The sequence below is a fragment of the Neodiprion pinetum genome, chromosome 4 (assembly GCF_021155775.2).
Source record: "Neodiprion pinetum isolate iyNeoPine1 chromosome 4, iyNeoPine1.2, whole genome shotgun sequence".
Lineage (NCBI taxonomy): Eukaryota > Metazoa > Arthropoda > Insecta > Hymenoptera > Diprionidae > Neodiprion > Neodiprion pinetum.
The window spans coordinates 34,783,335-34,807,038 of NC_060235.2; the positions used below are offsets into that span (position 1 = coordinate 34,783,335).

At 44.3% G+C, this 23,704-nt stretch overlaps 1 protein-coding gene across 2 annotated transcripts in view; it reads right to left on the bottom strand.

Annotated features, from left to right (window-relative positions):
• LOC124215806 (uncharacterized) overlaps nucleotides 1-23,704 on the bottom strand; it is a 262,163-nt gene that overhangs the window by 24,991 nt on the left and 213,468 nt on the right. The window contains exon 5 of one of the 2 annotated variants that reach the window (XM_046619560.2): nucleotides 4,630-4,677. The exons of the other annotated variant lie outside the window; for it this stretch is intronic. Coding sequence (XP_046475516.1) covers nucleotides 4,630-4,677 — 48 coding nt within the window. The remainder of the gene's footprint in view (nucleotides 1-4,629; nucleotides 4,678-23,704) is intronic. 2 annotated transcript variants of the gene reach the window in all.

Sequence of the window (23,704 nt, forward strand, 5' to 3'; positions counted from 1 at the left end):
CCGCCAAGAAAAAGTTGAGCTAGTCGCAAGCAGCTCCTCGCGTAAGCGTTGGCTATTGATGATGTAACCCCGGACTGTTGGGCGAGGAAGATAGTCTATCGCGTTTAGGGCTGAGCTCGGCTGAGCTATTATGCAAATTGATGTTAATTAAAATCAAACAGAAATCATCTCTAATACCTGGTTTATCACACAGGAGAAGGCTCCGCAGGACGAGGTTTATTACAGACTGTCGAACTATAGATTTGTGTTTACCTTGCGGAGATGAGCTTCATTTGTACCGATTCAATCTCCGCCGGAGCTTATCGGCGTGCTTTGACTGAGACTAATTGAATTTAGCCGTGATCATTATTTTGTGAGATTAACTCGGACGCACTGGGTACCAGTTAAGACTGGGAAAGGGGTGAGCTATGAAGACAGAGAAAGATATAAAGAGATCAATCGTTTCTTCACGAGGATATAAGAAAGTTGTAGGATTCCGAAACTGATGGCCTTTTTAATAATCACTAAGTGTGTTCATTCACATGCAAAATTCTCACACATTTGTATTTAGAATTAGCCACATTGAGGAAGAAACTTTCAATTATGTGAATTGAAAAAAAATGAGTCATTTTATTTCACCCTGCAAGCGCATCGATCGAAATTTTATGTGACTCGGGCATAAATGTTTACCTTTAAAAATGAAAAAAACGGTAGCGTGCTTCGTCTCAATTATTTCACTTATGCAAGGCTTAGGTATTGGGGAGGCGTGATCGATCGGTTGTTTTCTGCGCACCTGAGGTATTCCGTACCCGTAGGTGAAACGTAACGAAATGTAGACCAAGAAACCCGGTCGAGAGTCAGCTGTAATTTACGAGGTGGTAGCATCTTCGATTCCTAAGGACGTCGTTATAGGTTGCACGAGGATCGCGACCCCGGGAGCACGCGGACGACTATTCGCCTAACCTCTGCTAGAACAGTTGGCACTTTCAAATGTATCGCTGTCCGTTTGCTCTTGTTGACGTATTTCAGGCGAGCCTTTGGTCGCAAGTGCAGTTTTTCTTCAGCTCCTGCTCCGAAGCCCCAGACGGGGGATGAGAAGAGCGCGGAGGACATGGAAATTGTCGCGATAAATCGCCAGCTGCGATCTATTCCATTATCCACCGCATGCAGAACATCGGCGACGCGTCTTTGTACCGAGGACAGTTCTTGCCCCCTGGATCACGAAGGAGAAGGGAATGAAAATAAGAGCCGGCGCAGGGGAGGCGCTGGAGTTGCATGAAAGAGAAAAGGTTTTCGAGCGCCACGTCGCGTCGAGGCCACGTCGACGGTGAGGAGCGCATCAGTCTTTACAGACACTTGGCCTCAGTTCTTCGAGCCGAAGGGCTTGATGCGCGTCAGCCGCCTGGGCGCATCGGCGTGACGTCTGATAGGCAGATTGATAAGTCGACATTGAAGACAATAGTTGCAGGCTCTACGCAGTAAATTGTACAAGCCCAGCGAGTATATAGCCGGCAGTTTCTTCAATTTGAAAATGAACCTCGACGTCGCGTCGGAGCGGTACGCAAGGTGAATTATGCATCCACTGTCGTCGACGAGTTAGCTACATCAAAGTCGGACGGCAATGCGAAGGAGGTGTACCTCTGGGGCTCTGCGGCTCCACATACGTCGCGTATAAAAATTCCGTGCAAGATTGACCGATCGAGATCCGTTTCGACCCCGCAGCCGACCAAATCGGTGATTTACGAAGGCGCGGTAAGATTTCATGGTCAGCGAAGAGGAGAGTCGTCTTGCGACCACAAGGTGGAAGCCCGAGCCCAACTTTGCCCCGGTAATCCGAGATGATACTTACTACAGCTTCGTACGCTTATGGACACGCCGTGCGTCGATATGATCCGGCTGTGTGTTATTACTATCGTAGATTGATGAAATCAAGCAACCAGTCATTTCGTCCGGGGGAATCAGTGAGAATTAATACCAGGCTATTAATTTCTCCGCGCCTTAACCAACTTCGAGAACTCCTTCAAGAACGGGTTGAACCTTGTCTGCGCGAGCAAACAGCATCGCACCGGTACCATTCGCGCATGTCCCGTCCATACGTGAACCAAACCTAGGTATGTCCACGTAGAGCCGAGCAGCTCGCACACGGATGGTGAGTCGTACGTGTGCAACGTTTCAGCCGTGGTAGGTATGTACGTGCGTACGGAAAGGCGCTTGCCTGCTCGGCTTGTACGTGATTTAGACAACTTTTTACTCGTCGGGCGAGGCGAGCTGAACCCGGTGAACCCTTCAGGTGTGCTCGTACGCTGATGAGCATCAGAAATCAGTCAGGCGGTGTGAATTAATGCTCAGGCATTAATTATACGATTGGATGGTATACGAGGCCTTCTTAGAGATTAAGATGGGGGCATGAGCGCCGGTTAAGTTGAATTTGTATTACCCGTCTATATAAAGTTATGGACTCAAGACTCCATATGGGAATTGAATTCCGTTTCGTCCATGAGCCAAGTCTCCACCGCCCTCCGCACCACTTTCTTGCTTCTTCAGAGTTCAGCTATTACTGTTTCACATCAATTTTCAACTGTCTGTTACACGTACGCAACGTGCGGAATTAGCCGGTAAGACACAAGTAGGTATGGTCTTGCGTAATTGGATAGGCATTTTTTAGGGGTCAAGCGCACCTTCCATTTTAGGGGCACGTCGGGTAGCAGATATCAATTAACTGCGGAGGTTGAGAAGGTGGAAGATAAGATCATAAATAAACTGTCGGGTGTCAAGTAGATTGTCCGCAAAAAAGTCCCAAACACAATTATGCTTCTCGTACAAGATTTGTCATTTCATTGGTTGCAACAAATTCGCACGGACGCATTACGCATGAAATCATTCCGTTGATCTTTCCGTCCCATATACTGGCTAACTCGGTGTTTTGTCAAGGGATGGTACGTTCCATTGTGCGACTGGTGATGTAGAACGAGGAATATATCACCGAGAATAACTTGCGAGTGGTGAACAAGCAAAGTAGAGGTTCACCGTGAAGTGATAACTGAGTTCTTAGCGAAAACTTGGACCCGAGGTCGGCGGGACTTTGCAAGAGCGAGAGGCCGGGTTATGAAGTCGTTGTAAGTGCACCGCGGGGCTCCTAGTACCAGGCGTGTACCTTGCCAACATAAATTAACCACGATTTTGCATTTACACTGAAATTCAAAGGACTTCGGTAAGCTGGAAAATTTATTTACGATCACTTCGCGGATCCGCCAGGTATGAAGGGAGATTTGTCACAGCGATAACAACTTAATTGCAGCGGTTATTTGTTAGCCTTGCGTTTATCGCGGTCAGAAAAAATATCTTGTCAGTTTTCAACATCCTATCCTCTAAATGATAAAAAAAAAATAAAATAAAAAAAAAAACATTTTCCTGGACTTACAAAGCGCCTGCGAAGCTTAATCATGTTCTGTGAGCGTAACGTGCGGACACGATTATATGTTCGCTTTCTTCCCATGAGATCAGGCACACCGGTAAGACGATTAACTACAACCGTTGGTTGAACTTTTTCAAAATATCACGAAACATAATTTGAGCAGTCGGCGTGGTGCAATAACCCCGAAGCAATTAAACTGATGATCGTTTACCGGTAATCTCGCGTACTTTCTACAAATGGAGATCGGCACTCTGCAGTTTGCTGCTTGGTCAATCCGTCGCGTCGACTGGTCTAAAATATTCATAAAATCGTCTCACGCTCACGGAGTCTATGCAAGATGTATAAGTTGAGTAAGGTCAGTATCTCTCGGCATACTCCGAATCGAGTGCTGTTTCATCCAGAGCCTTTCTACTCCACCGTTCGCGTGCAATTCCCGGTAGGTCCCGCATTGTTATCAGTTCGCCCACGTTGACGAGAGGTTAATTGTGTCGTTACGTCTGATTCGAATTGCTCTTGCTCAAACACCTACTTGAATCCTTACCACAGTTTAGAATGAAAAGTGGTCAGAGACCGAACGATGGCGAAGCATTTCATCAACGGTAGTTCTTCATCCTCTACGTAATTATCGTGCAAAACTGTCACCAGTACCCCACCGTTTCCTTTCTTTGCGACCATGCACAGCTGGCCAATTGCGCGCGGAATTTTTTGATCGAAATCGGTATCAATTAAGACCGGACACCACAGGAATAACGCTCATACGCAGAACTGTTCCACCATCTAAATAAGGCTCGTTGCGCTATGGCAACGTGGGTCGCACGGATCTGCGTACTTTTCGCCGATCGGACAAATAGATACGAATTAGAAGGTATAAGTAGACGACACGGGGTCGTTGCGCATATGGGAAACCGTCGCAGCCGTGGGAGGCAACGGTACCGGCAACGTAGCCCATAGGGAAGCAAAGTCGACCGCAATTCGAGAGCTACGATTTCATCTACAGTCACGGGGAAATTGGAGTCTTAGAAACGATGCCGGCCCTCAATTCCGACCATCCGCGCGTTGAGGACTGACTTGCGCGCGTGACATGCGTGCGTTGGAATTCTACATGGGGTTAGGAAATTTTTCATTTTTCACGCAGTGGATATGGAAATTTCCTAAACGGAATGCATGATGACAATTATTTTGCTCTGTGCAGCTGACAGGTACTTAGGGTCGCGCCCATAAACCACATGACTCACCGATAGCGAGTAGCCTAGGCGAAGAACTCGGTTGAAACGGCCGCTTACCTAGAACAAAAATAATAAAAAATTATGGGTTAATGACTGACAAGGATGTGTCGTAAAATGTTTTAAATTCTAGGTCCGAGAACCCTGCGATAAAATGATAATAGCATGATGAATGTTGATGTGTGTGCAATCGCAAGAGTGGCGAATAAACAAGATATTATTCGCGGGATCGGCACCCATGTGTTAATTTGTCTCGATTCGGAGTATCGTCGAATGATGATAGGAACCACCTGTTTTCGGTACCGATGTAAAAATCTGGTTGCGTGGTGCATGCAGTCTATCAATCATGGCAACTGCAGCAGTTTCGGTAAAAGGAGGTAGGCAATTTAATTGCGTAAGCAAATTGCAGAGTTAGCGTACAAATTCTGTGGCCTAGGAAAGGGTTAATTTTTTTATTTCAGTTTTTTTTTTTTTTATGAACCGCTCATATTTAATGCTGAAACGATGCGCTGTCGTCTTGATCACATTAACATCAATAAATTAATGTACATACTAGGCGCCTGGAGCATGCTCAAATTGCCTTACGAGAGTAAAAGTGAATTATTTACAGCGGCATATAGAAGACTGGAACTTTCAGTGAATATAATTAACGGTGAGCAATGATCGTAGCGAGGGCACGAGGTCGGTGAAACGCTTAGTAACAGATCTGTTCTGTAAAAATTGTACGCGTATATTCAGGTGCAACGAAAAAAAGGAAAAGCAACAGATGAAATATGAATAAACTTGGAGATAAAACTGCATTAACAGTGGAGTGCAGGGGTGATCCGTAATATGCAAAGTTAACATCGCAACGACCACGACGGGCAAGCGTGGGGTCGGCTCGTTAACAGAACGCGGCTTGGACGACTGACGGCTCGATGGTGCTTTTACTAAACATCTGCTGAAACCCCGACACATACTTACTCTTGACTGATATGCAAATAATCTGTTGAATAAAGGCATCAAACAGAGCGCAGAGATGTTTTACAGATTCTCACGGTGCAAACCACGCACGAACATATCGGGATCAACGGAAAGTATTTTGGCACGATTTTTACGTTGGATCAATCATGCCGCCATCTTTCTTGTACGGAGTGAATGTAACGTAGGGAGGTACATGACATGCATGGATGCCATTCAATTAGACTAAATTCAGACTCGATTCAGATTAGATGGAAGAATTGTTTTAGAAGTTTGGAAGTGAAAAAGGACAACAGATACTGTTCTTTTTTTTTTTTAATTTATAGATCAACTTTTGTGATTTTGTAATCTTCATCGAATTCGAATGATACATTGCCCAATTTCATTTCTTTGACATGATTCACACGAGTCTCAGGACTAAGAGGTTAACCAGTTTTGACGTTGCTTTGCACCAGTATAAATATTCGTCGAAATACATGAGTATATATAACGGCTTGAAAAGGATCAGTATCATAAATATTGGCAGGGACATTAAGCTCCTGCCTTCAGACGGTCGCCAAGCCTCGCAAAATATTGTACCCTCAATAGCCATTACCAACTTATTAAACCACTGATTATGATAAGTTGGCAAATAGCTGGGCGCCCCCTGCGTCACGTGTTTATATTTATCGTGCGTAAGCTCGACGCATCCTCGACTTACTTTTGTAATAAATCATTTTAAACGATCGGAACCCAGGTCAGCGTTATAAAGTTATGAACGATCCGAAGCCGCGCCCAGCCAGAAGAAAGTTTTGCTGCTGAATACCACCGTCGTGGGTAGTTGTGCAGATGTTACGCGTGAGGAGGTGCCAGCAGATCTTCTCTCGAGAAATGATAGAAGGGAGAAATTTGGTAGCTGTCTTCCCTTTAACGGTTCGCTGCATGCAATAATTCGTCCTTCGCCGTGTGATTCAGATTTGAACTCTTTCACGTTTTTCCCTGTAACGTACGGACTCGACAATAATGCCGAGTTATGATTCGCATCGGCAGACAGCTGCTAATTTCACGGTTTTTACGAGTCGCGAAGCGCCTAATTATCGGTCGCATTGATCACCGATCGCCGGTATTCGACTCGCAAACTCGACGGGCTTGGGGTGAAGAGAGGTGCAGAGTTTGTGGGGTATTCGTTTATCGTATCGTTATCGTTCACTTTGATACACCGCCCTCGAATAATTGCCTACCGAGATGCAGGCCGCCGAGCAACGACCGCTGACTGCATAATCGTCCGATTAATACAGCATCAATTAATTAATGGGCAAAAATCCGGAGGAATGATCAATAGAGATTCATGGCTCCTCTGGATATAAACGCCAACCCATACTTCTCCAGGGACCGACCGCGTCCGCTCGGTGGCATAACTTATAACCACGAGAATTCCCCATTAATTATGATAATTGATCTGCGTAATTATTGCATGGCTAAAGACAGCCCGGGATTTAGTCGGAACTTTGCGAGTCAATTTCCGATTAATCTCTTCAGCGTTTATCGACGCGGAATTCCGATGTCTAGAATTATCTACTTATTGTTCCACGGCATACCTGCGATTCGTTTACTGCCTTAATGACGCGTACTGGTTAAGCAAGAGTAACAATTCCTCCAAACCAAAATCATTCAAAGTAAATCAATTTCCTTGCAATTATTTACCGATGCTCAGACTGAACTGCAAACAAAATTTATCAATCAAAGGCAATCTTGCGTATGAATAAATCAATGCTCATCAAGCATATTCGCGATCTTATTGATAATGATTATAGCTGATTGGCGATTTCGAGGTAGCAGGTACTGTACGTGCCCGACTTCACTGGTCACCAGTGTGATCTAATAATATTCATCCTTTTTTCAGTGACACCGCAACTCGGCAACCTATGACATTGTTCTCGCGACACGTTAATGAAAAAATAATCGTGATCGAATAAAATTATCGCGAATGCAGCAGGACGTCATGCGCGACAGAAAATTGACGCGTCCTCGCGATTCTTCAAAGTCACATCGACAGGTGTCAAATACTTCCGGCATATACTTTAATCAGTCGAGAAAGTGCTTTCACAATTAAGTAGTTTCAAGTCTTATTGCGGCATTCGAGAGGTGACAGCGCGTAAAGAAGTCGCGAAGGGAAATCTGCTTGGTAAAGTAACGGAGGTTGGATGCGATTCAATTACCCCACGCTTGTGCAAATTGGTTTTAATTTCGGGCCGGAATTATAATGCGGTAACACAATACCCCTGCGTTCGTGTCGGGCCACGTACACGTAATACCTTCTCGGCGGGCAAGTCCGGCTAACAAATGGTAACCTCGTCCGTTACAGAATTTTGCGTTATATTTACATCATGTGCGAAGATCCTTACAACACCCACGCACGCGTTTCCCCCTCATCGCGTTATGCTCGCTGTGTTCATCTCGCTCTTCGTTTCTTGTGCCGCTCCCTTCTTCCGCGCTACAGTCAGGATCGATCGCACGAAACTTTCTCAAAAATAATTAATCCGCGTTAATAATTTAAAGTTCGATCAATCAACGAGGAGCCCACGAACACCCGTCACTTGCACCACCGATTGATTGAACTCTGCAGCCGCATGTCGAACGTAGAAAATCGGTGTGTGCACGAACGGTTCAGAATTTCACGGGGTTTTGATTATTCAGTCAATAATTAATGATGTTATTATTGCTCTTTCACTCGGAGCGCTGGACCTTTGTACCTCTCTGTTCGCGAATTTCTAGAAATCGAAACGGTGCCGGATTGGTTTTAAGACGATCGATAATCCGATACCGCGGTATAACCTTGATGAACGATTGAAAAAAATCCACCTCGAATCGAAGCTGCTGGCGATGACGGAAGTGCCGGAAGCGGTGTGAGCTGCGAGGACGACGGAGGCGTATGCCGCTGCACCCACACAATGGTTGAAATGAATTGCTCTCTCGCAAAACGAAAGCTCCGGCTCTCTCCCCCTATGTTCATGCAGCTATATCCCTTTCCTCTTTCTTCACTTGCAGGCGACCATATCCTCAATTAGAGAGCATTGTACACCGCGCGCGCTCATCTCTGAGATGGTATACGGGTGGGTACAACATTGCAGTGGAACGATAAAGAAGGAAGGAAGAGTTGATTTATAAAAACTTTCCCCGTACAAAAACTGCACATGGTCCTCATATTTATTATTCATATATATTCGCGTTCGTTCGTCGAAAAGGAACATCCGGCGCAGCTACTGCTCGCGCAAACGAGGCCAAGGCGACAATGAGAGATGAGCTTCTGGTTATGGTCAGGCATTAAGTTGGGATTTCTGCCATCCAGAAATACCTTATCGGCGCCAGGGGTATTCAGGGAAGCATAACCGGATAGCGATTCTCATCGAAATAACAGTTTCAATTTCTGACCGTAATTTCACGGGTCTTTGGATTCCCGAGATGAGGATTAACTGCAGTTAAGGGCCGGCAATATGATTTTCGCATCGGAACCGAGTGGTTCTTGCGAATTCTTTTCACTTTGGGACCAACTTGACAAGAGTATAAACACGGTATAACAATCGGCAAGAATCACGAAAGGGACAACCGAGCACGTATTATAGAGCAAATGGGGGATTTTGTAACAATACGCTCTGGCACATCAGATACAACCGTACTATTGATGACACAACCCACTTAATCATCCCTCCAGGAAGAGAGACGTTACCTGATATTATGTCAGGCTAAACGATCTTCGCTATCACAGGGCTCAATTAAGATGAGCAATCAGCAAGTAGTGAAATTATTTGCAATTTTGTTAAACTATGAATGTGATTGTAGAAGGTCAACAATTCGAGATGTTGACAACTATCACTGTTGATGAACCGCAGTATGAAGTATAGATTGGTTTCATGCGTTAAGTCAGGACATGGGTTCACAGGCTCAGAAACACGTAATTCGAGCAACCATAAATTGTCTGAATACTTGGATGAGATACGGCGGACACGAATTTGTTGGTTTTCAAAATGGGATTCGCTTATTTAAAGCCTTCCCTGTCAGTTTACTCAATTACTTAAGTCTACGTTTTGGATACGTACTTCGTGTGTATAAGGTGCACGTTTGAGGATGGATGGCAGTGATCTGTTACAGAACGGAGCTTCATGTTCTAGTTTGATGCGGCCAAATGAAGTTCCACTCATTAATTTTTAGCTCATCTGAGATCAGTTCAAAAAGAAAAATACAGAAAGTTTACGTAATTCGAAGAATTTACGCAGACGGGATCAATTCGAAAATGAGGAAAAAAATAAATAAATAAATAAAACATGGAAAGTGGAGAAAACAGAGCTTCTACTCATCCAGACCGACGTGTGCAAAGTGTAGATTATTTTGAGAATGAACAACCGATTGAATATGATCAGTCATAACGACTCGCGATAAGTTTCACCACATCATTTCATAAATCTTAATGTTAATTCGAATGTTAGTTTCTTCCGAGTCTCAAACCTCCTCCAGCTATCAACTTTGCCACGTCTGGTCTCGACGTGCGATTAGCTTTACAAGGCATGATGAAGTATTAAGAGAGAGGCAACGAAAAAAGAGGAAAGAAATTTTTAACCTATATTAAATCGATTAGGCAAAAGGACGACACAAATTTTATCCAATATTAATATCTGATCCATCAGAACGATGAAAAATCCGAACCAAGCCATAGCCAAGCAAAATTTGGTGCAGTTGATTGAGTATTTGTACCGTTCTTTAATGACTTTCCAGGTCTTTCGGGTTATTTGAAAGTTTCGGGGTCACCGAAGGCGGGTTTATCGTGACACGACGTTGATGGCTTGTAAGTTAATTATAAAACTCTTCGCATAATTTATGTCGCCGCACTTTCGAAGTTAAAAGAATTAGTGAAGAGATTAGATTCTCCAAATGGATCCGCCTTCTGTTTTACCGCTGAAACCAATAGCCGGTTCGTTAATTTTAAATTAATATTCAACATTTACTGGAAAGTAGATAAATAATGATTTATCGTGCGACGGCGTAAGTCTTGTGCTCATGCCACGAAAATATCACTATTTCAAATTTCAAGCGTATCTCCCATGATTTTTCAACGATGACACGTATCGATCATTCAACGCTATGCTTTATTCCACTTTGAGAGCTCAGCGTACCGCACCTGAAGGATATTTTTCAATAATGTAGCCACAGTGATTATGCTGTAACTGTGTTGTGAATACTATATATCGTAGGTAGAAATCCTTCGAAAATGCCGTCGGTCCTAATTTATCAAAAACTCGAACGATGCCTGGGTTAGTTAGTGTTTAAAAGTTGCGCAATAACCAAGCTCACTACAACTCAATTATTAGAGAAACGTGCTATCGGCTCGTAGGAAGCAGCAGTGACCGGTACCGGATCGTACCCATGATCCGTGCCCGATGTTCTCCGGTATAGTTTCGAAGAGCGCAATGCTTTACCGCATATTAATAATTGCGGAACGCGCTAGGTGTTCAGCATGCTGCCCTCTCACCGTGCCGGGACGAGAGATTCAGTCGTATAATAGCACACAAGTTCGAGCGTATGGGTACGCCAAGCCGAGCAAGCGGCACTTATGGCACGAGATACGAATAGAATACGAGTTACGTAAGTCCTGGCATCGCACGCGGGAGTAGCGAACATCCTGGTGCTCGTATCCGCCATCAGCCCCCGTCACTTGCGTGAGCAGCTCTGCTCAGTCTTAATGTTTCGTTATCTAACCGATTCGCGATTCTCGTTTTGCTGCCACGGCGGTCCGTGATCTGTGAAAATTAAAACCCCACGAGCCGTCATGACCCATTGCGGCCAAAGCGCGTCGTAAAGCCAAGGCGGAAACGGAATAACAAACCGCTGCATATGCATTTCATATTAATCCTTAAGCGGTATCCGCAGAGTAACCTCGATTTCTTCGAAGCCACGAGGAAAAATCGCTTCGATAAACTCATTTCACACCAAGATTCCATGAGACTCAAGAATGAACACGACTACAGGTACGTACGGTCTAAACGTCCGACTGGCTCGATTCAATGCACATTCAGATGCAGACACGCTGCGTATTGCCTATGGACTGGATGCACGAAGATGCATCGTATGCGGGTTAGAAAGGTCAGCCTCCAACGCGTGCGTGAATAGAAGAGGCAAGGCTGGGCTGGCGCATCATCTGTTTGAGGTACTCGCGTACGCCACGAGAATCACCGAGTTGGTCTTAATCTGTGAAGCTGCAAGGCCACCTCGGTCTTTGCCCAAAAGAGAAAACGACTGTCTGGATATTTAATCGGGTTTTTCATGCCTGCTGTCTGCAATCGCAAACATACAAACGTCCTCGCAGCAGTATAATCACGCATTCGCATTCATCGAAATTGACGAGACGACATAACAATGAGTTGCTTTATGCAGACACACTCCACTTACACTTGCAGCCAAGTCCGGGGTTCGATGCAATTGAGGATAAGGAGGCTGTGAGGTTATATTTGCCATCAAAAAAGGTATAATTGATGACTTTGCTAATCAGACATTTTTATCTTCGTTCACTCGTTCGCGGTTTGTTAATGCGATAGCTTCGCTGGATTTCAGATCCTCTCCCGCGTGACCTCGGAACTTTCTCACAAAGGCGTAGAAGGGAACGCGACCGTGCTACTTCGAGATAATGATATCGGGGGTCGTGCATTGACATAAGTAGTTCTGTCCCTAGAACAGGAATATGGCACGCAATCCAACTATAAAGACGTTTATGACGTCGTGGAAGTCAAGAGGCCCGTAGCGTTTTCATGGCAAACGTAACGACGGGTTAAAATCAACAGCCAGAGAAGTGGGTGGCGGATTGTGAGCTGAATTTGTGAATAGCGTCAAATTTATGACTGCATGACATAGAACTATTATTTTACCCGACCCTTTTCTCCCCTCGAAATCATTTCCGTTTTCCATATGGCGATCGACAAGAACGTATAGTTTTCGTTCTCTCTTCTCAACTAGCTAGCAGAAAATACAGTGATAAATGTTTTACAATACGTATCTAAAATGTATTCTGTGATACTGTAAGTCGATTTAAAGAAATTGAGTAATCAACAAAGGCAGATTGCACATTCACTTTGTCTGAGAATCGCCTGAGTACGATTGTCAGAGTATTTCGATTATAAATATCACAGAATTGTCATTTGCGTTCAACATCTTGAAATTCGTATGTGCTTGAAAGGATTAGAATTATAAGCATCGTAATAAGCTACCCCTATCACAATTCACAGCTACACCGTCTCTTCTACTGGAAACGAAAGGCGAGCTGTCGTAAGCCTTTTATTTTGTACATTAGTGTAACGGGAAGTTGTATCAGGTTCAGTGGTGCTAATTTTTCACTTTTACTAATATTAACGAGACTGAGTTATCTCGGTTATCTAATAAGGTTGTAAGGTGAGAGTAGTCCGTGGAAATCTTACCTCGCACCCGTCCGAACGCAGCCGGCCACTTGCGCAACTATTTATTACGTGTGTATCCAGCCGTACGTACGTCACTGTATGCAAGACTTGTAGTATTGGGTTGATACACTGCGCCAGTAGCAGATTTATATCTCTGAAGACGAAGACTGCACCAGATCACATCTGACACCGAGCGGGAACGTTGACGAACAAAAGTATCAGTGGCTGGCACGCGAATATCGGATGAGTAACGATAGTACAATCGAATGTCGTAGATCCCCTGACAAATATCCTGCGTAAAGAACACGAGCGAAGAGTAAATGTTAACCAGCAATAAAACAGGATCTCCTAAAATCTCACCACCGTCTTCTCACCAGCATCTCATAGCCGTCTCACGCTGGCGTTTGTATCATTCATCACTAGAGATTATTTGCGCAGACATTCGGTTTTCGAGTGAATGTCAGCCGGTAGTACCTGCATGGGTTTATCTCTCTTCATTCATTTATTTTTAAAACATTTTGCAAGCCGATCTGTGCTGGCAAAAAGTTGGCCCTGACGTGATATCCAGCCTGCCGAGTTGCATCATGCGATGATCAATTAAATACACTCAGATGGTAATTTTAAATTGTACGTAGCGGTACTGGGCCAGCTAGCTGTTTCTGATCACGAAAACTCGATACAACAGTTAAGGATATTATTGATTTGAACTTCGTTTCGTCCAATGACACACACGCCTGGCTCGCAAGCCACCGTGACTAAGGAGTAATTATCAATAAATATGATCAAGTGTAGAATTTAATAACCAGGAGAAACGTATGCGGGATATGGGATACTTAAATTTATGAAAATTTCAGTTACTCTCCAATCACAGAACCGTGATGGAATAACGGTTATCCGCCGGATTCTCGAGGGATAATATTGATCGTGTTTCGACGTGGGTTTACATCTACGAAAAACACGATCTTCGGTTTTGGGGTATAATCTTTGAATTATTCGGTTGAAATTCCAGATGCATAAATACACCGTGGACGAGAAGAGAGTAACCGATGGTTAGTAATCGTGTGTTACTAAAATGCCTATCCATTGGATTTAGCCCGTTACAGAGTGAAATTACAGTCCTGTAGATTTGTTGCGAGAATTTGCATCTTAATGAATCAATTAAAATTATGCAAATTTATGAAATACTTGCTAATTGATATCTTGGTAAGATGTTCTTTCTATCTTCGATCAACTCGACCGTACAGAAGGAGCCACAAATCTGCAGCAAGTATCAGCGAATTTACTACAAAATCAGTAATTTGTAAATGGGTTTACCGGTTTTGCAATGGTATACTACCATTAATTTTGTCGGTGTTTGAAATGTTTATGAAGCTTGGAAGAACAGAACGCTGGCGTTCGGACATTGCCAAAATATTTAGAGTTACGCGGATTGAAGAAAAGAATCTTTAGTTGCTGAGTAACGAAACGCTAAGAAAGATAAGCGTAAAGATTCTTTTTTATTTCGGATACGTTATACTTATCCAGCTTCTCGATTTATCATATTTGATATTGTTCGTGCTCTAGAAATATACCCACTGTTTCAAATGAATTATAAATTGGCCCGAACAAAGAGAAATACAACTATTTTGCTTAGCTTTCAAATATATTGTCTGAGTCAGAAAATTTGCGATCATTGACAGTAGTTCCACGGTTTTTAGTTTAAGGATAATTTTACCGAAAGAATATTAACTTACCGAATTTTATCTATCACCAGTGGCCTGAAATCCGAAATAATTTTATCAAAAATACTTCTTTTTCAATTTTGACTACCAACCAAAGACACCATTTAAACGGTAAAAATAATCACTGTCATCTTTATAACATTTCCGTTGCAACTGTAACAACATCCTCACTTACAGGGGTGATGCAATTGCCTTAATTAGGCTCTCTGCACTAAGATTCTTCTTTTCTTTACTTTACCTTTTTACCGATATTAACGAAGCGTTTTCTCCCAATGTCTTACAGCGGTTTCCCTGCCGCCAATACATTCTCAAGATCTCTTCTGCCAAATATGTTTAATGTTTCATCAGAGCACAGGTTCGGTCAAGTCTGAAGTCTCGGCTTCTAATAACTTCATCGTATATGTCAATATGTCCGGCGTGTTAAGTCTCGTCACTTCTAACATGCATGGACATTAACAACGGCCACTTTAGGTGATCACTCGAAGTGCCGTAAAGCCTTTTTCAGCATCATGAATCCCCGGAGCCAAATGAACCATCCAATTCGCACTTTAGATGGATAAATACCTGCCTGGATGAGAAGTCGAGTAAGTGTACCAGCATATTGGTATATGTAATAAGATAGACTTCTAGATGTCGGCTGGTCGCGAAGAAAGCGTTGGGCAAAATGGAGGCCAGAGAAAAAAAAAGTTGCCGGCACGATTAACGAACAACGAGTAACAATGCTCGCGGTGATTGCGATCGACTAGGAAGAGGCTCGAGGTGTGGCTCTTCTGCTCGACGATACATACGTATACCTATGTATGTCCGTCTGCGTTCCATGGATATAGGTGTAAGTATCATAGAGAGATCCTCGATCCTCGCTGGATCCGCTGCATCATCATTCGAAATCATCGATCGGTCACGCAGATCATTAGATCAAAGCCATTGCCCGATCACTTTTAATTTGAAACTGAGAGAATTCGTTCAGGGTTTGATATTCCAAACGCTCCTGGTCACCGTGTCACTTCAAACTTAGTTTTACGGATAATCGTAGGTTTATTGAAGTGCAATGGCGAATTTGATTAATACGGAATAACGAGACACAAGGTGAGCGTTGCTCAAGAATATAAAATAATTGACCTGTGGCGAGCTTCGGGTAAGCGCGGATTCAGAATCGAACGGTTTAAATTTCGTTTTGAAATTGTGGTCAGTGATTGTAATGCCAATTTTTTTTTCAAGCAAAGATTAATAGAGAAGCCAAACATTGGGAGTTGATAATGGTACGTTACAGAAGCTGAAGCTATTTTCGATGGATAATCGTAGTTAATAATTGAAGGATATCTTGTCTGATTGGACACTTTATTCGGAACGGGCCATAATGCAGTATAACGATCCAGTTATACAATTCGAGAATTCAATCAATGCCGGACAGTGCAACAAGCAAACAGCCAGGCTGTGAATTACCTTCCAAATACGGCAGAGGTTCGATCAGACGAAATTGCTGATTCATTCGACCTGGACTAATTGAAAGTAAAGCTGTAACGAATAACTGCCCATTAAACGATTAATTATCATCGCAGCTACCGAATATCGTTGGTAGTCCGAAGCGTTTGCGAAAATTATCAATACGCCGCCGTCAGTTTACATCCGCGTTCAAATCCAAAAGCAGTCAATCCATATCGGGATATTCCAGTTAATATTCCACGAGAATTTTGACCCTTTAGATTCTCGCAGAATAGCAAATAATCAACGGTCAAATGCGGCCCAACCGTTACGCTATTTACGGATACGTGAGTTTTTCTGACGGCAGCTTAAGCACCAGCGAATATCGAACAACCGTAATTGAACTCTAAAAATTTTTACCATGCCTTTGAAATGTTTGCACAGTTTTTGACACGCATCGTCGAGCGTGAGCCGCTTTACCGAGTGCGTATCGTGGATGTAGGAGATCGCAGATCGTGTAGATTGTGCAGATTGCGCAGATTGTGTAGGTATACAAATACAGATTGCGGATGCTAGTAATAACACATTAGCGATAATGAGAGTCAGTCCGGTGCAATGAGGTGTAATCAGTGTTGACTTCACACAATCTCTAACCACTTTTCCCTTAACGCGCGGTTCGCATCGCATCACTTTGCAAATAACACGGCCCGCCCTGGAAGGTAGACGTTGTAACCGTTCAATCCTATCACTCATTATAGGTTACTAATGACCTGCAAATGGAAATAGAGTTTAAATCGTACGTAAATAATTGTAATCATAATCACGCGGAACCGCGGGGCACTTCGTAGCATACCATCGCCGTCTGTGCTGCGGTATGGGGACGTTGACGTAACTCAGGAATCGATTGGTCACGGCCAATTACTTATTGTGTTTAGCCTGGGAATTTTGAATGATGTACTCGAAATGCACGGATGTTCGATAGCGATCTTCGACGCTGTGTTTTCCAATTATTTTCAAAAATCGCGAGTAAATCACGCGTGGTTCGAAATGAAAGCGAATCCAGTTACAAGTAAGATACAGGAATTATAATGATAGGAAAAACGAAGACGCAATCATAACGTATATGATTCATAACTTGGAAACTATAGTAATTGAGCTAATCGCGACGTAGAATAAATGCGTAATGATTATCGGGTTGAGTTAGCGAAATAATGGACAGTGACAACGCTTTCTTACCGCGAGTCGTGGTCTGTGCAATACTTGCGCCATGAAGAGTGAGAATTTTTAACGGAATAACGATGCGGGGATAAGCTACATTTGATGAGAGAAGTTTGTCATGATTGCAGACAGGAATAAAAAATGTAAACGGTACAAACAGTGTGACATCGCTTTTGTACAAAGGTCTTTTATAACTATGTACACAATATACTCACGTAAAACATTCCGTATATCGAGGTGGCGAGAGATTGAAGGCCAGAAGGACCTAAATAAGGCACTAAAGTGGCACCAGTGACGAACGGCTCGTGCAGTTGGAGACATAATAACTGGCGGTGATCCTTCATCGTGTGAACAAAAATAGAAAAAAAAAGAAGAAAAAAAATTCAAGAATAGATTGGGCAAAGCGGTGCAAGAAGAAAAAGATGAGAAAAGAATTGAAAAAAAAAAAAAAAAATTGCTTCATCATTTACCGAAGAAAAAAAAGTGCGGATAAAAGGCCGTGATTGTCACATTTGATCCGAGGTCATGACCACTGTTGGTGCGCGGCAACGATTTAAGAAATTTCGTCAGGATGACGAACGTCATTTGACAGAAATTCGTCTGCATACTGAGGCGTAGCTACGATACAATTCTCCCATCGTCTGTAAGTGCTTTCAGGATCAGAAATAACGGATTGCCGAAAGCTTCATCATTTTTATCTCCCACCGAGAGGTTTCGCATTAAAGGCAATTTGGAGACCTGTACATTTAACCTCGAGTCCCATTCTCTCCGGCTGTCTTCTCGGCGGCCGTGAATCAGGCATGCATCTTTGAAACGGAAGCATCCGAAGCAGAAGTCCATGACAGATGGATTTGGATGGATAACACGTTACGTCCTCGCGAAGTCCGTGGGCAGTCCGAATCTCCGGTGCGTGAAACACGGCGGAAGAGGAGCAAAATGAAAGTAACACTATCGGACGGTGGAGAATTCTTGTCCTGAAACTCGAAGCGTGTTTCGAAGGAAAGTAGGAAGCTCACTCGGGCCAACAGTCGTTCTAGATTGGAAGGACTTCGTGATGCGATTATAAGTGTACCTACGCAAGTTAGCCGTTCTAGCTGTCATTTATTCCTGATTATCAAGCATACCCATGCGTAGAAATTATTCGATCGAAAGAGCGGAGAGCGCAACATTTGAAATTTGATCCAGTTTTTTCAAACATCTCGAAAAAGCCGGGTACTCTGACATTGCAAGTGTAACAACTACGTGCGCGAGTTTGATTTGTTATCAGTGTATTACGCGTCAGTTCCCGTACGTCCATCGGTATTTTGCGGTGATTTGCGTCCGCCGGCAACGAAGACGTGTTGCTGCACGGTGCATAACGATACTCGGATAACAACAAACGTGGCGAAGAGGAGCTTCTGCACCTGCGATACTAGGGTTAGAACGCACGGACATCGTCGTACCCGGTCAATTTGCGTCGAGCAGAAGTCACCGGTAATCGTCTCCGGGAAAGGCCGCCGTCATAGCTGGCGCATAGAAGCGTCACTCTGGGTAAAGCTTGCGTAAAATAAGATGTAGCGTCATTGATAACACCGCGCGGCCTGCACGACGCTCTCCTCTGCAGTCCCACCGCGAACGCGGTAGCTGATCTCTGATACACTTGGTTGCCAACTGACCCTCTTTCCCGTGCTTTTCAACCTGCGGATCGGCCCGGCATCTCATCCACCGAGCTAGTAAATTTGAGCTTGCCTCTTGATAAAGGTACAAAGTGCCGCCGCGGGTCATTTGCATAACGCGTTGAGAATAAGCGCGGAGCGGTCAACTCCATCGACAACGATTTAAGAGAGCCAATGCTAATAGTCACTGCAGAGCAATCCTTGCCTCGGACGTTACTCCGAGCACTAATTGCGACGAAAATTTGAGCAGGCCGCCTACGTCTGTTCCGCTTATTCAAACCCTTCTTCAGAGCGAATCACCCTGCGGTACCGAATCTGTACGTCTTGTGCATTCTTCCCTTCGTCTTGCCACCTCGAGCGTAAAAGCTGTGTCTGCGGACAGCTGATCTTATTAATCCCGCACAAAAAGTAATTAAACCACACTTGCTCCTCGGCTTGGGCCTGGAGACGTTTCATCGGGACGGTAACGGTGGTCCCTCCCATGAAACCCTTCGATTTCATCAACGATCAATCGGGGATTCGTCGCACGTCGAGACAATTACCGGCAGAGCATAAATAAATATTCAGCCACGTTCGGAATTATGGCGAGAGGTAGAAAATTCAATTAGTCTTTAATACTGTAGCTTACACCCGGTTTCGGCTTTCGTTTACCGATGACGCGTCCGTAATGCTTAATGTATTTCGTATTAACCATCAAGCGGAAAATCGTGCGATTAATATCAGCTGGAGAGCCTCGCGATGCATCTCGCATTTGTGCATCATCTACTACCGCTATGCTAATAACAAATGATTTGAATTACGTGTCGTATCACGGTATGCTTTTACGCACGCGGACGTTTCAATGGGTTTTCCGCGTGTTTGGCGTGGAATTGCGAAGATCCGCGGCAGCCGGCATCGGCCGGTCTCCGGTCTGATTATACAGGTACGATCCCGCAGAGCTTCTTCAGCTCTCCACAGGATATCCGAAGCCCCGCGAAGGCCGCGGCTCGTTAGCAGTGCTTCCCGGTTTTTGCTCGGATTGTTATTATTAATTAATAGAGGATGATAACAGGATCCCCTAGTTGGAATTATCGTTTCTTTCCTCGTGCCACCTTTCCATGACGCTTGACGCTTCTGGGTACAAGAAGTAGAGTGAGCCTCGGGAGATGCGGAGGGAAGAAAAGGGCGGGACAAGGACGAGAGCAAGAGAGAGAGAGAGAGAGAGAGAGAGGGAAAGAGCTGAGAACACCGCGGGTGCAGCTGCACGCACTGTCTCCGCGGAATCTCATGGTGGATGACTAGCGTTTTTTCGAAAGAAGTAACGGACAGGTAAACGAAGAGTTATGGCCGGTTGGGCAGCATTTTATTGAATCAACGATATCGGCTGCGGATGTTTATTTCGATGCGATAATACCCGCGGGTGCAGTTGCAGCGACCGGCCAACTTTACGCCGACGATCGACGGCACTCAACGACCGTTAATGGCGTTTAGATTGCGCTTCCGGCCTCGCAGCGTTTTATACCCAAAAAATGAACGTGTTTCATAGGCGAAAAAACTCAAGTGCGATTAGTAATCTGCGTGAGGTGCTGATTGGACTGATTGGACGCGTAAGAAACGAGACGCGGGATCAAGTCCGCTTAATTCGCGAGTGTGGATTTCTCGCGTGTTTTTTCACTTTTTTTCTGCTATTCCTTGTCGCCCGACAACCAATTACCACTGTTGTTAACTCGCCTGGCAATTTGCGGATGAAACGAAACGTTCGTCAATTACTATTACGTTCTAACAGGGCTGACAATGTTGAACAGATTCAGGTATACACCGTAGGGTAGGTGGTAGTGCCTGCGGCGAGTTGCCGTGTCAGAAGGAATGACGAAGAAAGGAATAATAAGAATGAGAGGAGGAAAAAGAAGAAGCGAAGGAAAAAGACGAAGGAGAGGAGCAGAAGGCCCGAAGGAGAATAACGAGCATCGCAATTGTTTGGTTAAGCGGACGCAATTTCACCGGGACTAATCAAGCTAATAGCATGGAATCCGTAATTAACAGTAGCAGGATTTTGCCACGCTTATAAATTCTTCCCCCCTCGACGGGGTTGCAGTGTAAACTGAAAGAGGCAGCCTTAACACCATCGCGAAGACTCGCGGGAGCGAAACCAGATGATGTCGGTTCAAATGAATTATTACTCGGCGAGTATCTCGAGATAAAACTGAGAAATACGCGCGTGATTCCCTAATCTATAGACTGGTCAGTCGCGAATGATAAACGATTAGCGGAGTGAACGCGGCCGGAGAGTGCAGCCAACTCATTAGCGAATTAACGCGATGTAATAATTTGCACTCCTCGCAAATATTTGCACTCCGCGTAATTAATCCGAAACACGTTCCGCGACACCTCATCGCGAGCCTCCGTCGCGTCGCTCCGATACCGATCCCGAAAAATTTCGCGCCAGGCCGGCAGGCTGCGGCCACGACTACGGCAAACCCTCGTAGGTACCTGCGATTCGATTTATAAACCGATCTTATTAAGTTTCGAGCGATCTATGCGCGTTGCTCCGACTTCTCGCTACGGGTGGTCCGTTGAAGAGGCTGCGAGAAACGTGCGAAATGATAAATACAGCGATTAATGGCAAGGACGGCCAAGTACGAATGGCCCAATCATCATCAGCTCGTTCGTACCCCAAGTTATTCCCTTCGCGTGTCCGTGCGTGAAGCAATAATCTGTGGTCTTCACGCGTGACACGCTTGTATGTGCATATCTAACCGTGGAGTCGTACCTCTACAGCAGATTCGCCGTCACTTAGATGCACATACGGCGTGTGTCATCATCGCCGTAAAAGGCACGTGAGCTTGGCTCGGATTGACTGGATTCTTCCACAGTTTTGTACGGGTGAAATGACTAGCAAAGTGTCAAAGCATTTTGAGAAATCGGGTAAGTCGGGGGTTAAACGGACCTCCGCGTTGTTCGGCGGGATCGTAAGATCCCTAATTTTGTCCAAATCGTTAATCGGATTATTCGTCAAAAAGACCAGACAAAAGCAAAAGCTCCGCCCGTCCCGGAGCGGTTAATAATATTAAGCTCGTCTTATACGCCGGGTCGAAGGACGCTGTAAGGATCTGAGGACGGGCATTGTTGGGTTCGACCGTAGAGCCATTTATACGTGTCGAGAAGCATGCGTTAAGAGCCTCAGATATATGCTGTCTTTCAACCTTTTATATGCACTCCGTGTATTTTTATTTTTATTATTATTTTTATATTTCTTTCCTCCAACTCTTACCTTTCTGATTTTTTTTTTTTTTTTTTTTCGTCTTTCAAAAGTATATTATCCAGCGGATTGCTCATCGTCTGCACAAGTGACGGGGCAGACTTTTACGATATACATATATGTATGTATATATAGTATGCTTGGGTATTTACATTCCATAACGTCAAATATCATAGTTATCAAATATCAATTTCTATCTGCGAAAAGTTGTACTCACGTGGTAAGTATACCTATAACGTATGTGCAATAAAAGCACAGTTTCTCCCGTTGGCATAAAAAAATGAAAGGTAAAAAACGACCACGGGCTAGTTTCTCGTTCGTTTACGCGGATCCGATAAAACTTACCCGAATACAAATACACAGAGCACGAGAAGCTGTTGCTCGCACGCGAAACCCTGATATCACACGATCGTATCTTCTCCTTTCGCTTAGCCCGGGCTGCTACTGGAGCAACGGAGACGGAGCGTCCGGGTGAATCCGCTGAGTCGAATCGAAGGAAATACCCTGGTATTGGGAGGTTAACAAGCAGCCGCGAACTACCGTGGGAGGCCCGTCGCTGCATGATATTGCTACAAGATTCCATTTCTCGCTGTTTTTGGCTCGCAAGCTCGCTCGCTGCAGGGATACGTGATCGTTTAACGAAGGTGGCGGCGTGCGATATTATCTACTATGCGCCATTTTACACACAGTTTTATAACGTTTTCCGGAACATGTACCAGCTGTTTTTGTCACGAATTTATCTCGAAATGAAAATCCTTGTTTGATATATGTATGCAAATGTAAACCACGTGCATGTACTTGACCCTAACTCTTTGCCGAGGTTTTTGCTGTAACTGAAAGATGGCATTCGGAACGAGAGGAATTTTATGATAAGGCAAAGTGCCTCAGATCCATTTCAACTACTTAGATTATTTTTTCACTACAAGTAGGTACACGACGACGTCGAAAGATTGCGCAATAGCTTTTGCTCCAAGGAAGTGCGTGAACGTGGCTTGGAAACCATCCGTGAAATCTAAACTGCGTCGTCCAGAAGACTCGCCGAGAGCGCCTTCAATATCTCGTAAATATTTATGTAGTAAAGATTATACTGCCACCCATGTAGAAGCGGCCCATAATAAGGAAAATCCGACAATTTCAAACTTACGTATAAGTTTATGTGTGTATATACCAATGTGCATGTAAGACGGAAGAGCCGGAAAGTAATCTTCGGACTAACTTTCCTCGCGGTACAGACTTCACCCCGCAATAACATTCACAAATTACGAACTGCACCGTACAGCTGCGCGTCCCGGATGAAGGTAGGTGAACACCATGGCATGGTTAGGGCTTGGAATCGCGAGAGACATAACGCCGATATCGTTTCAGCTCATTAGGCACGCGTGAGCTCACAATTTGCTAAATAATATATTACGACCCTTTTTACGATCCGTAAAATTGCTACACTTGCAGGGAACA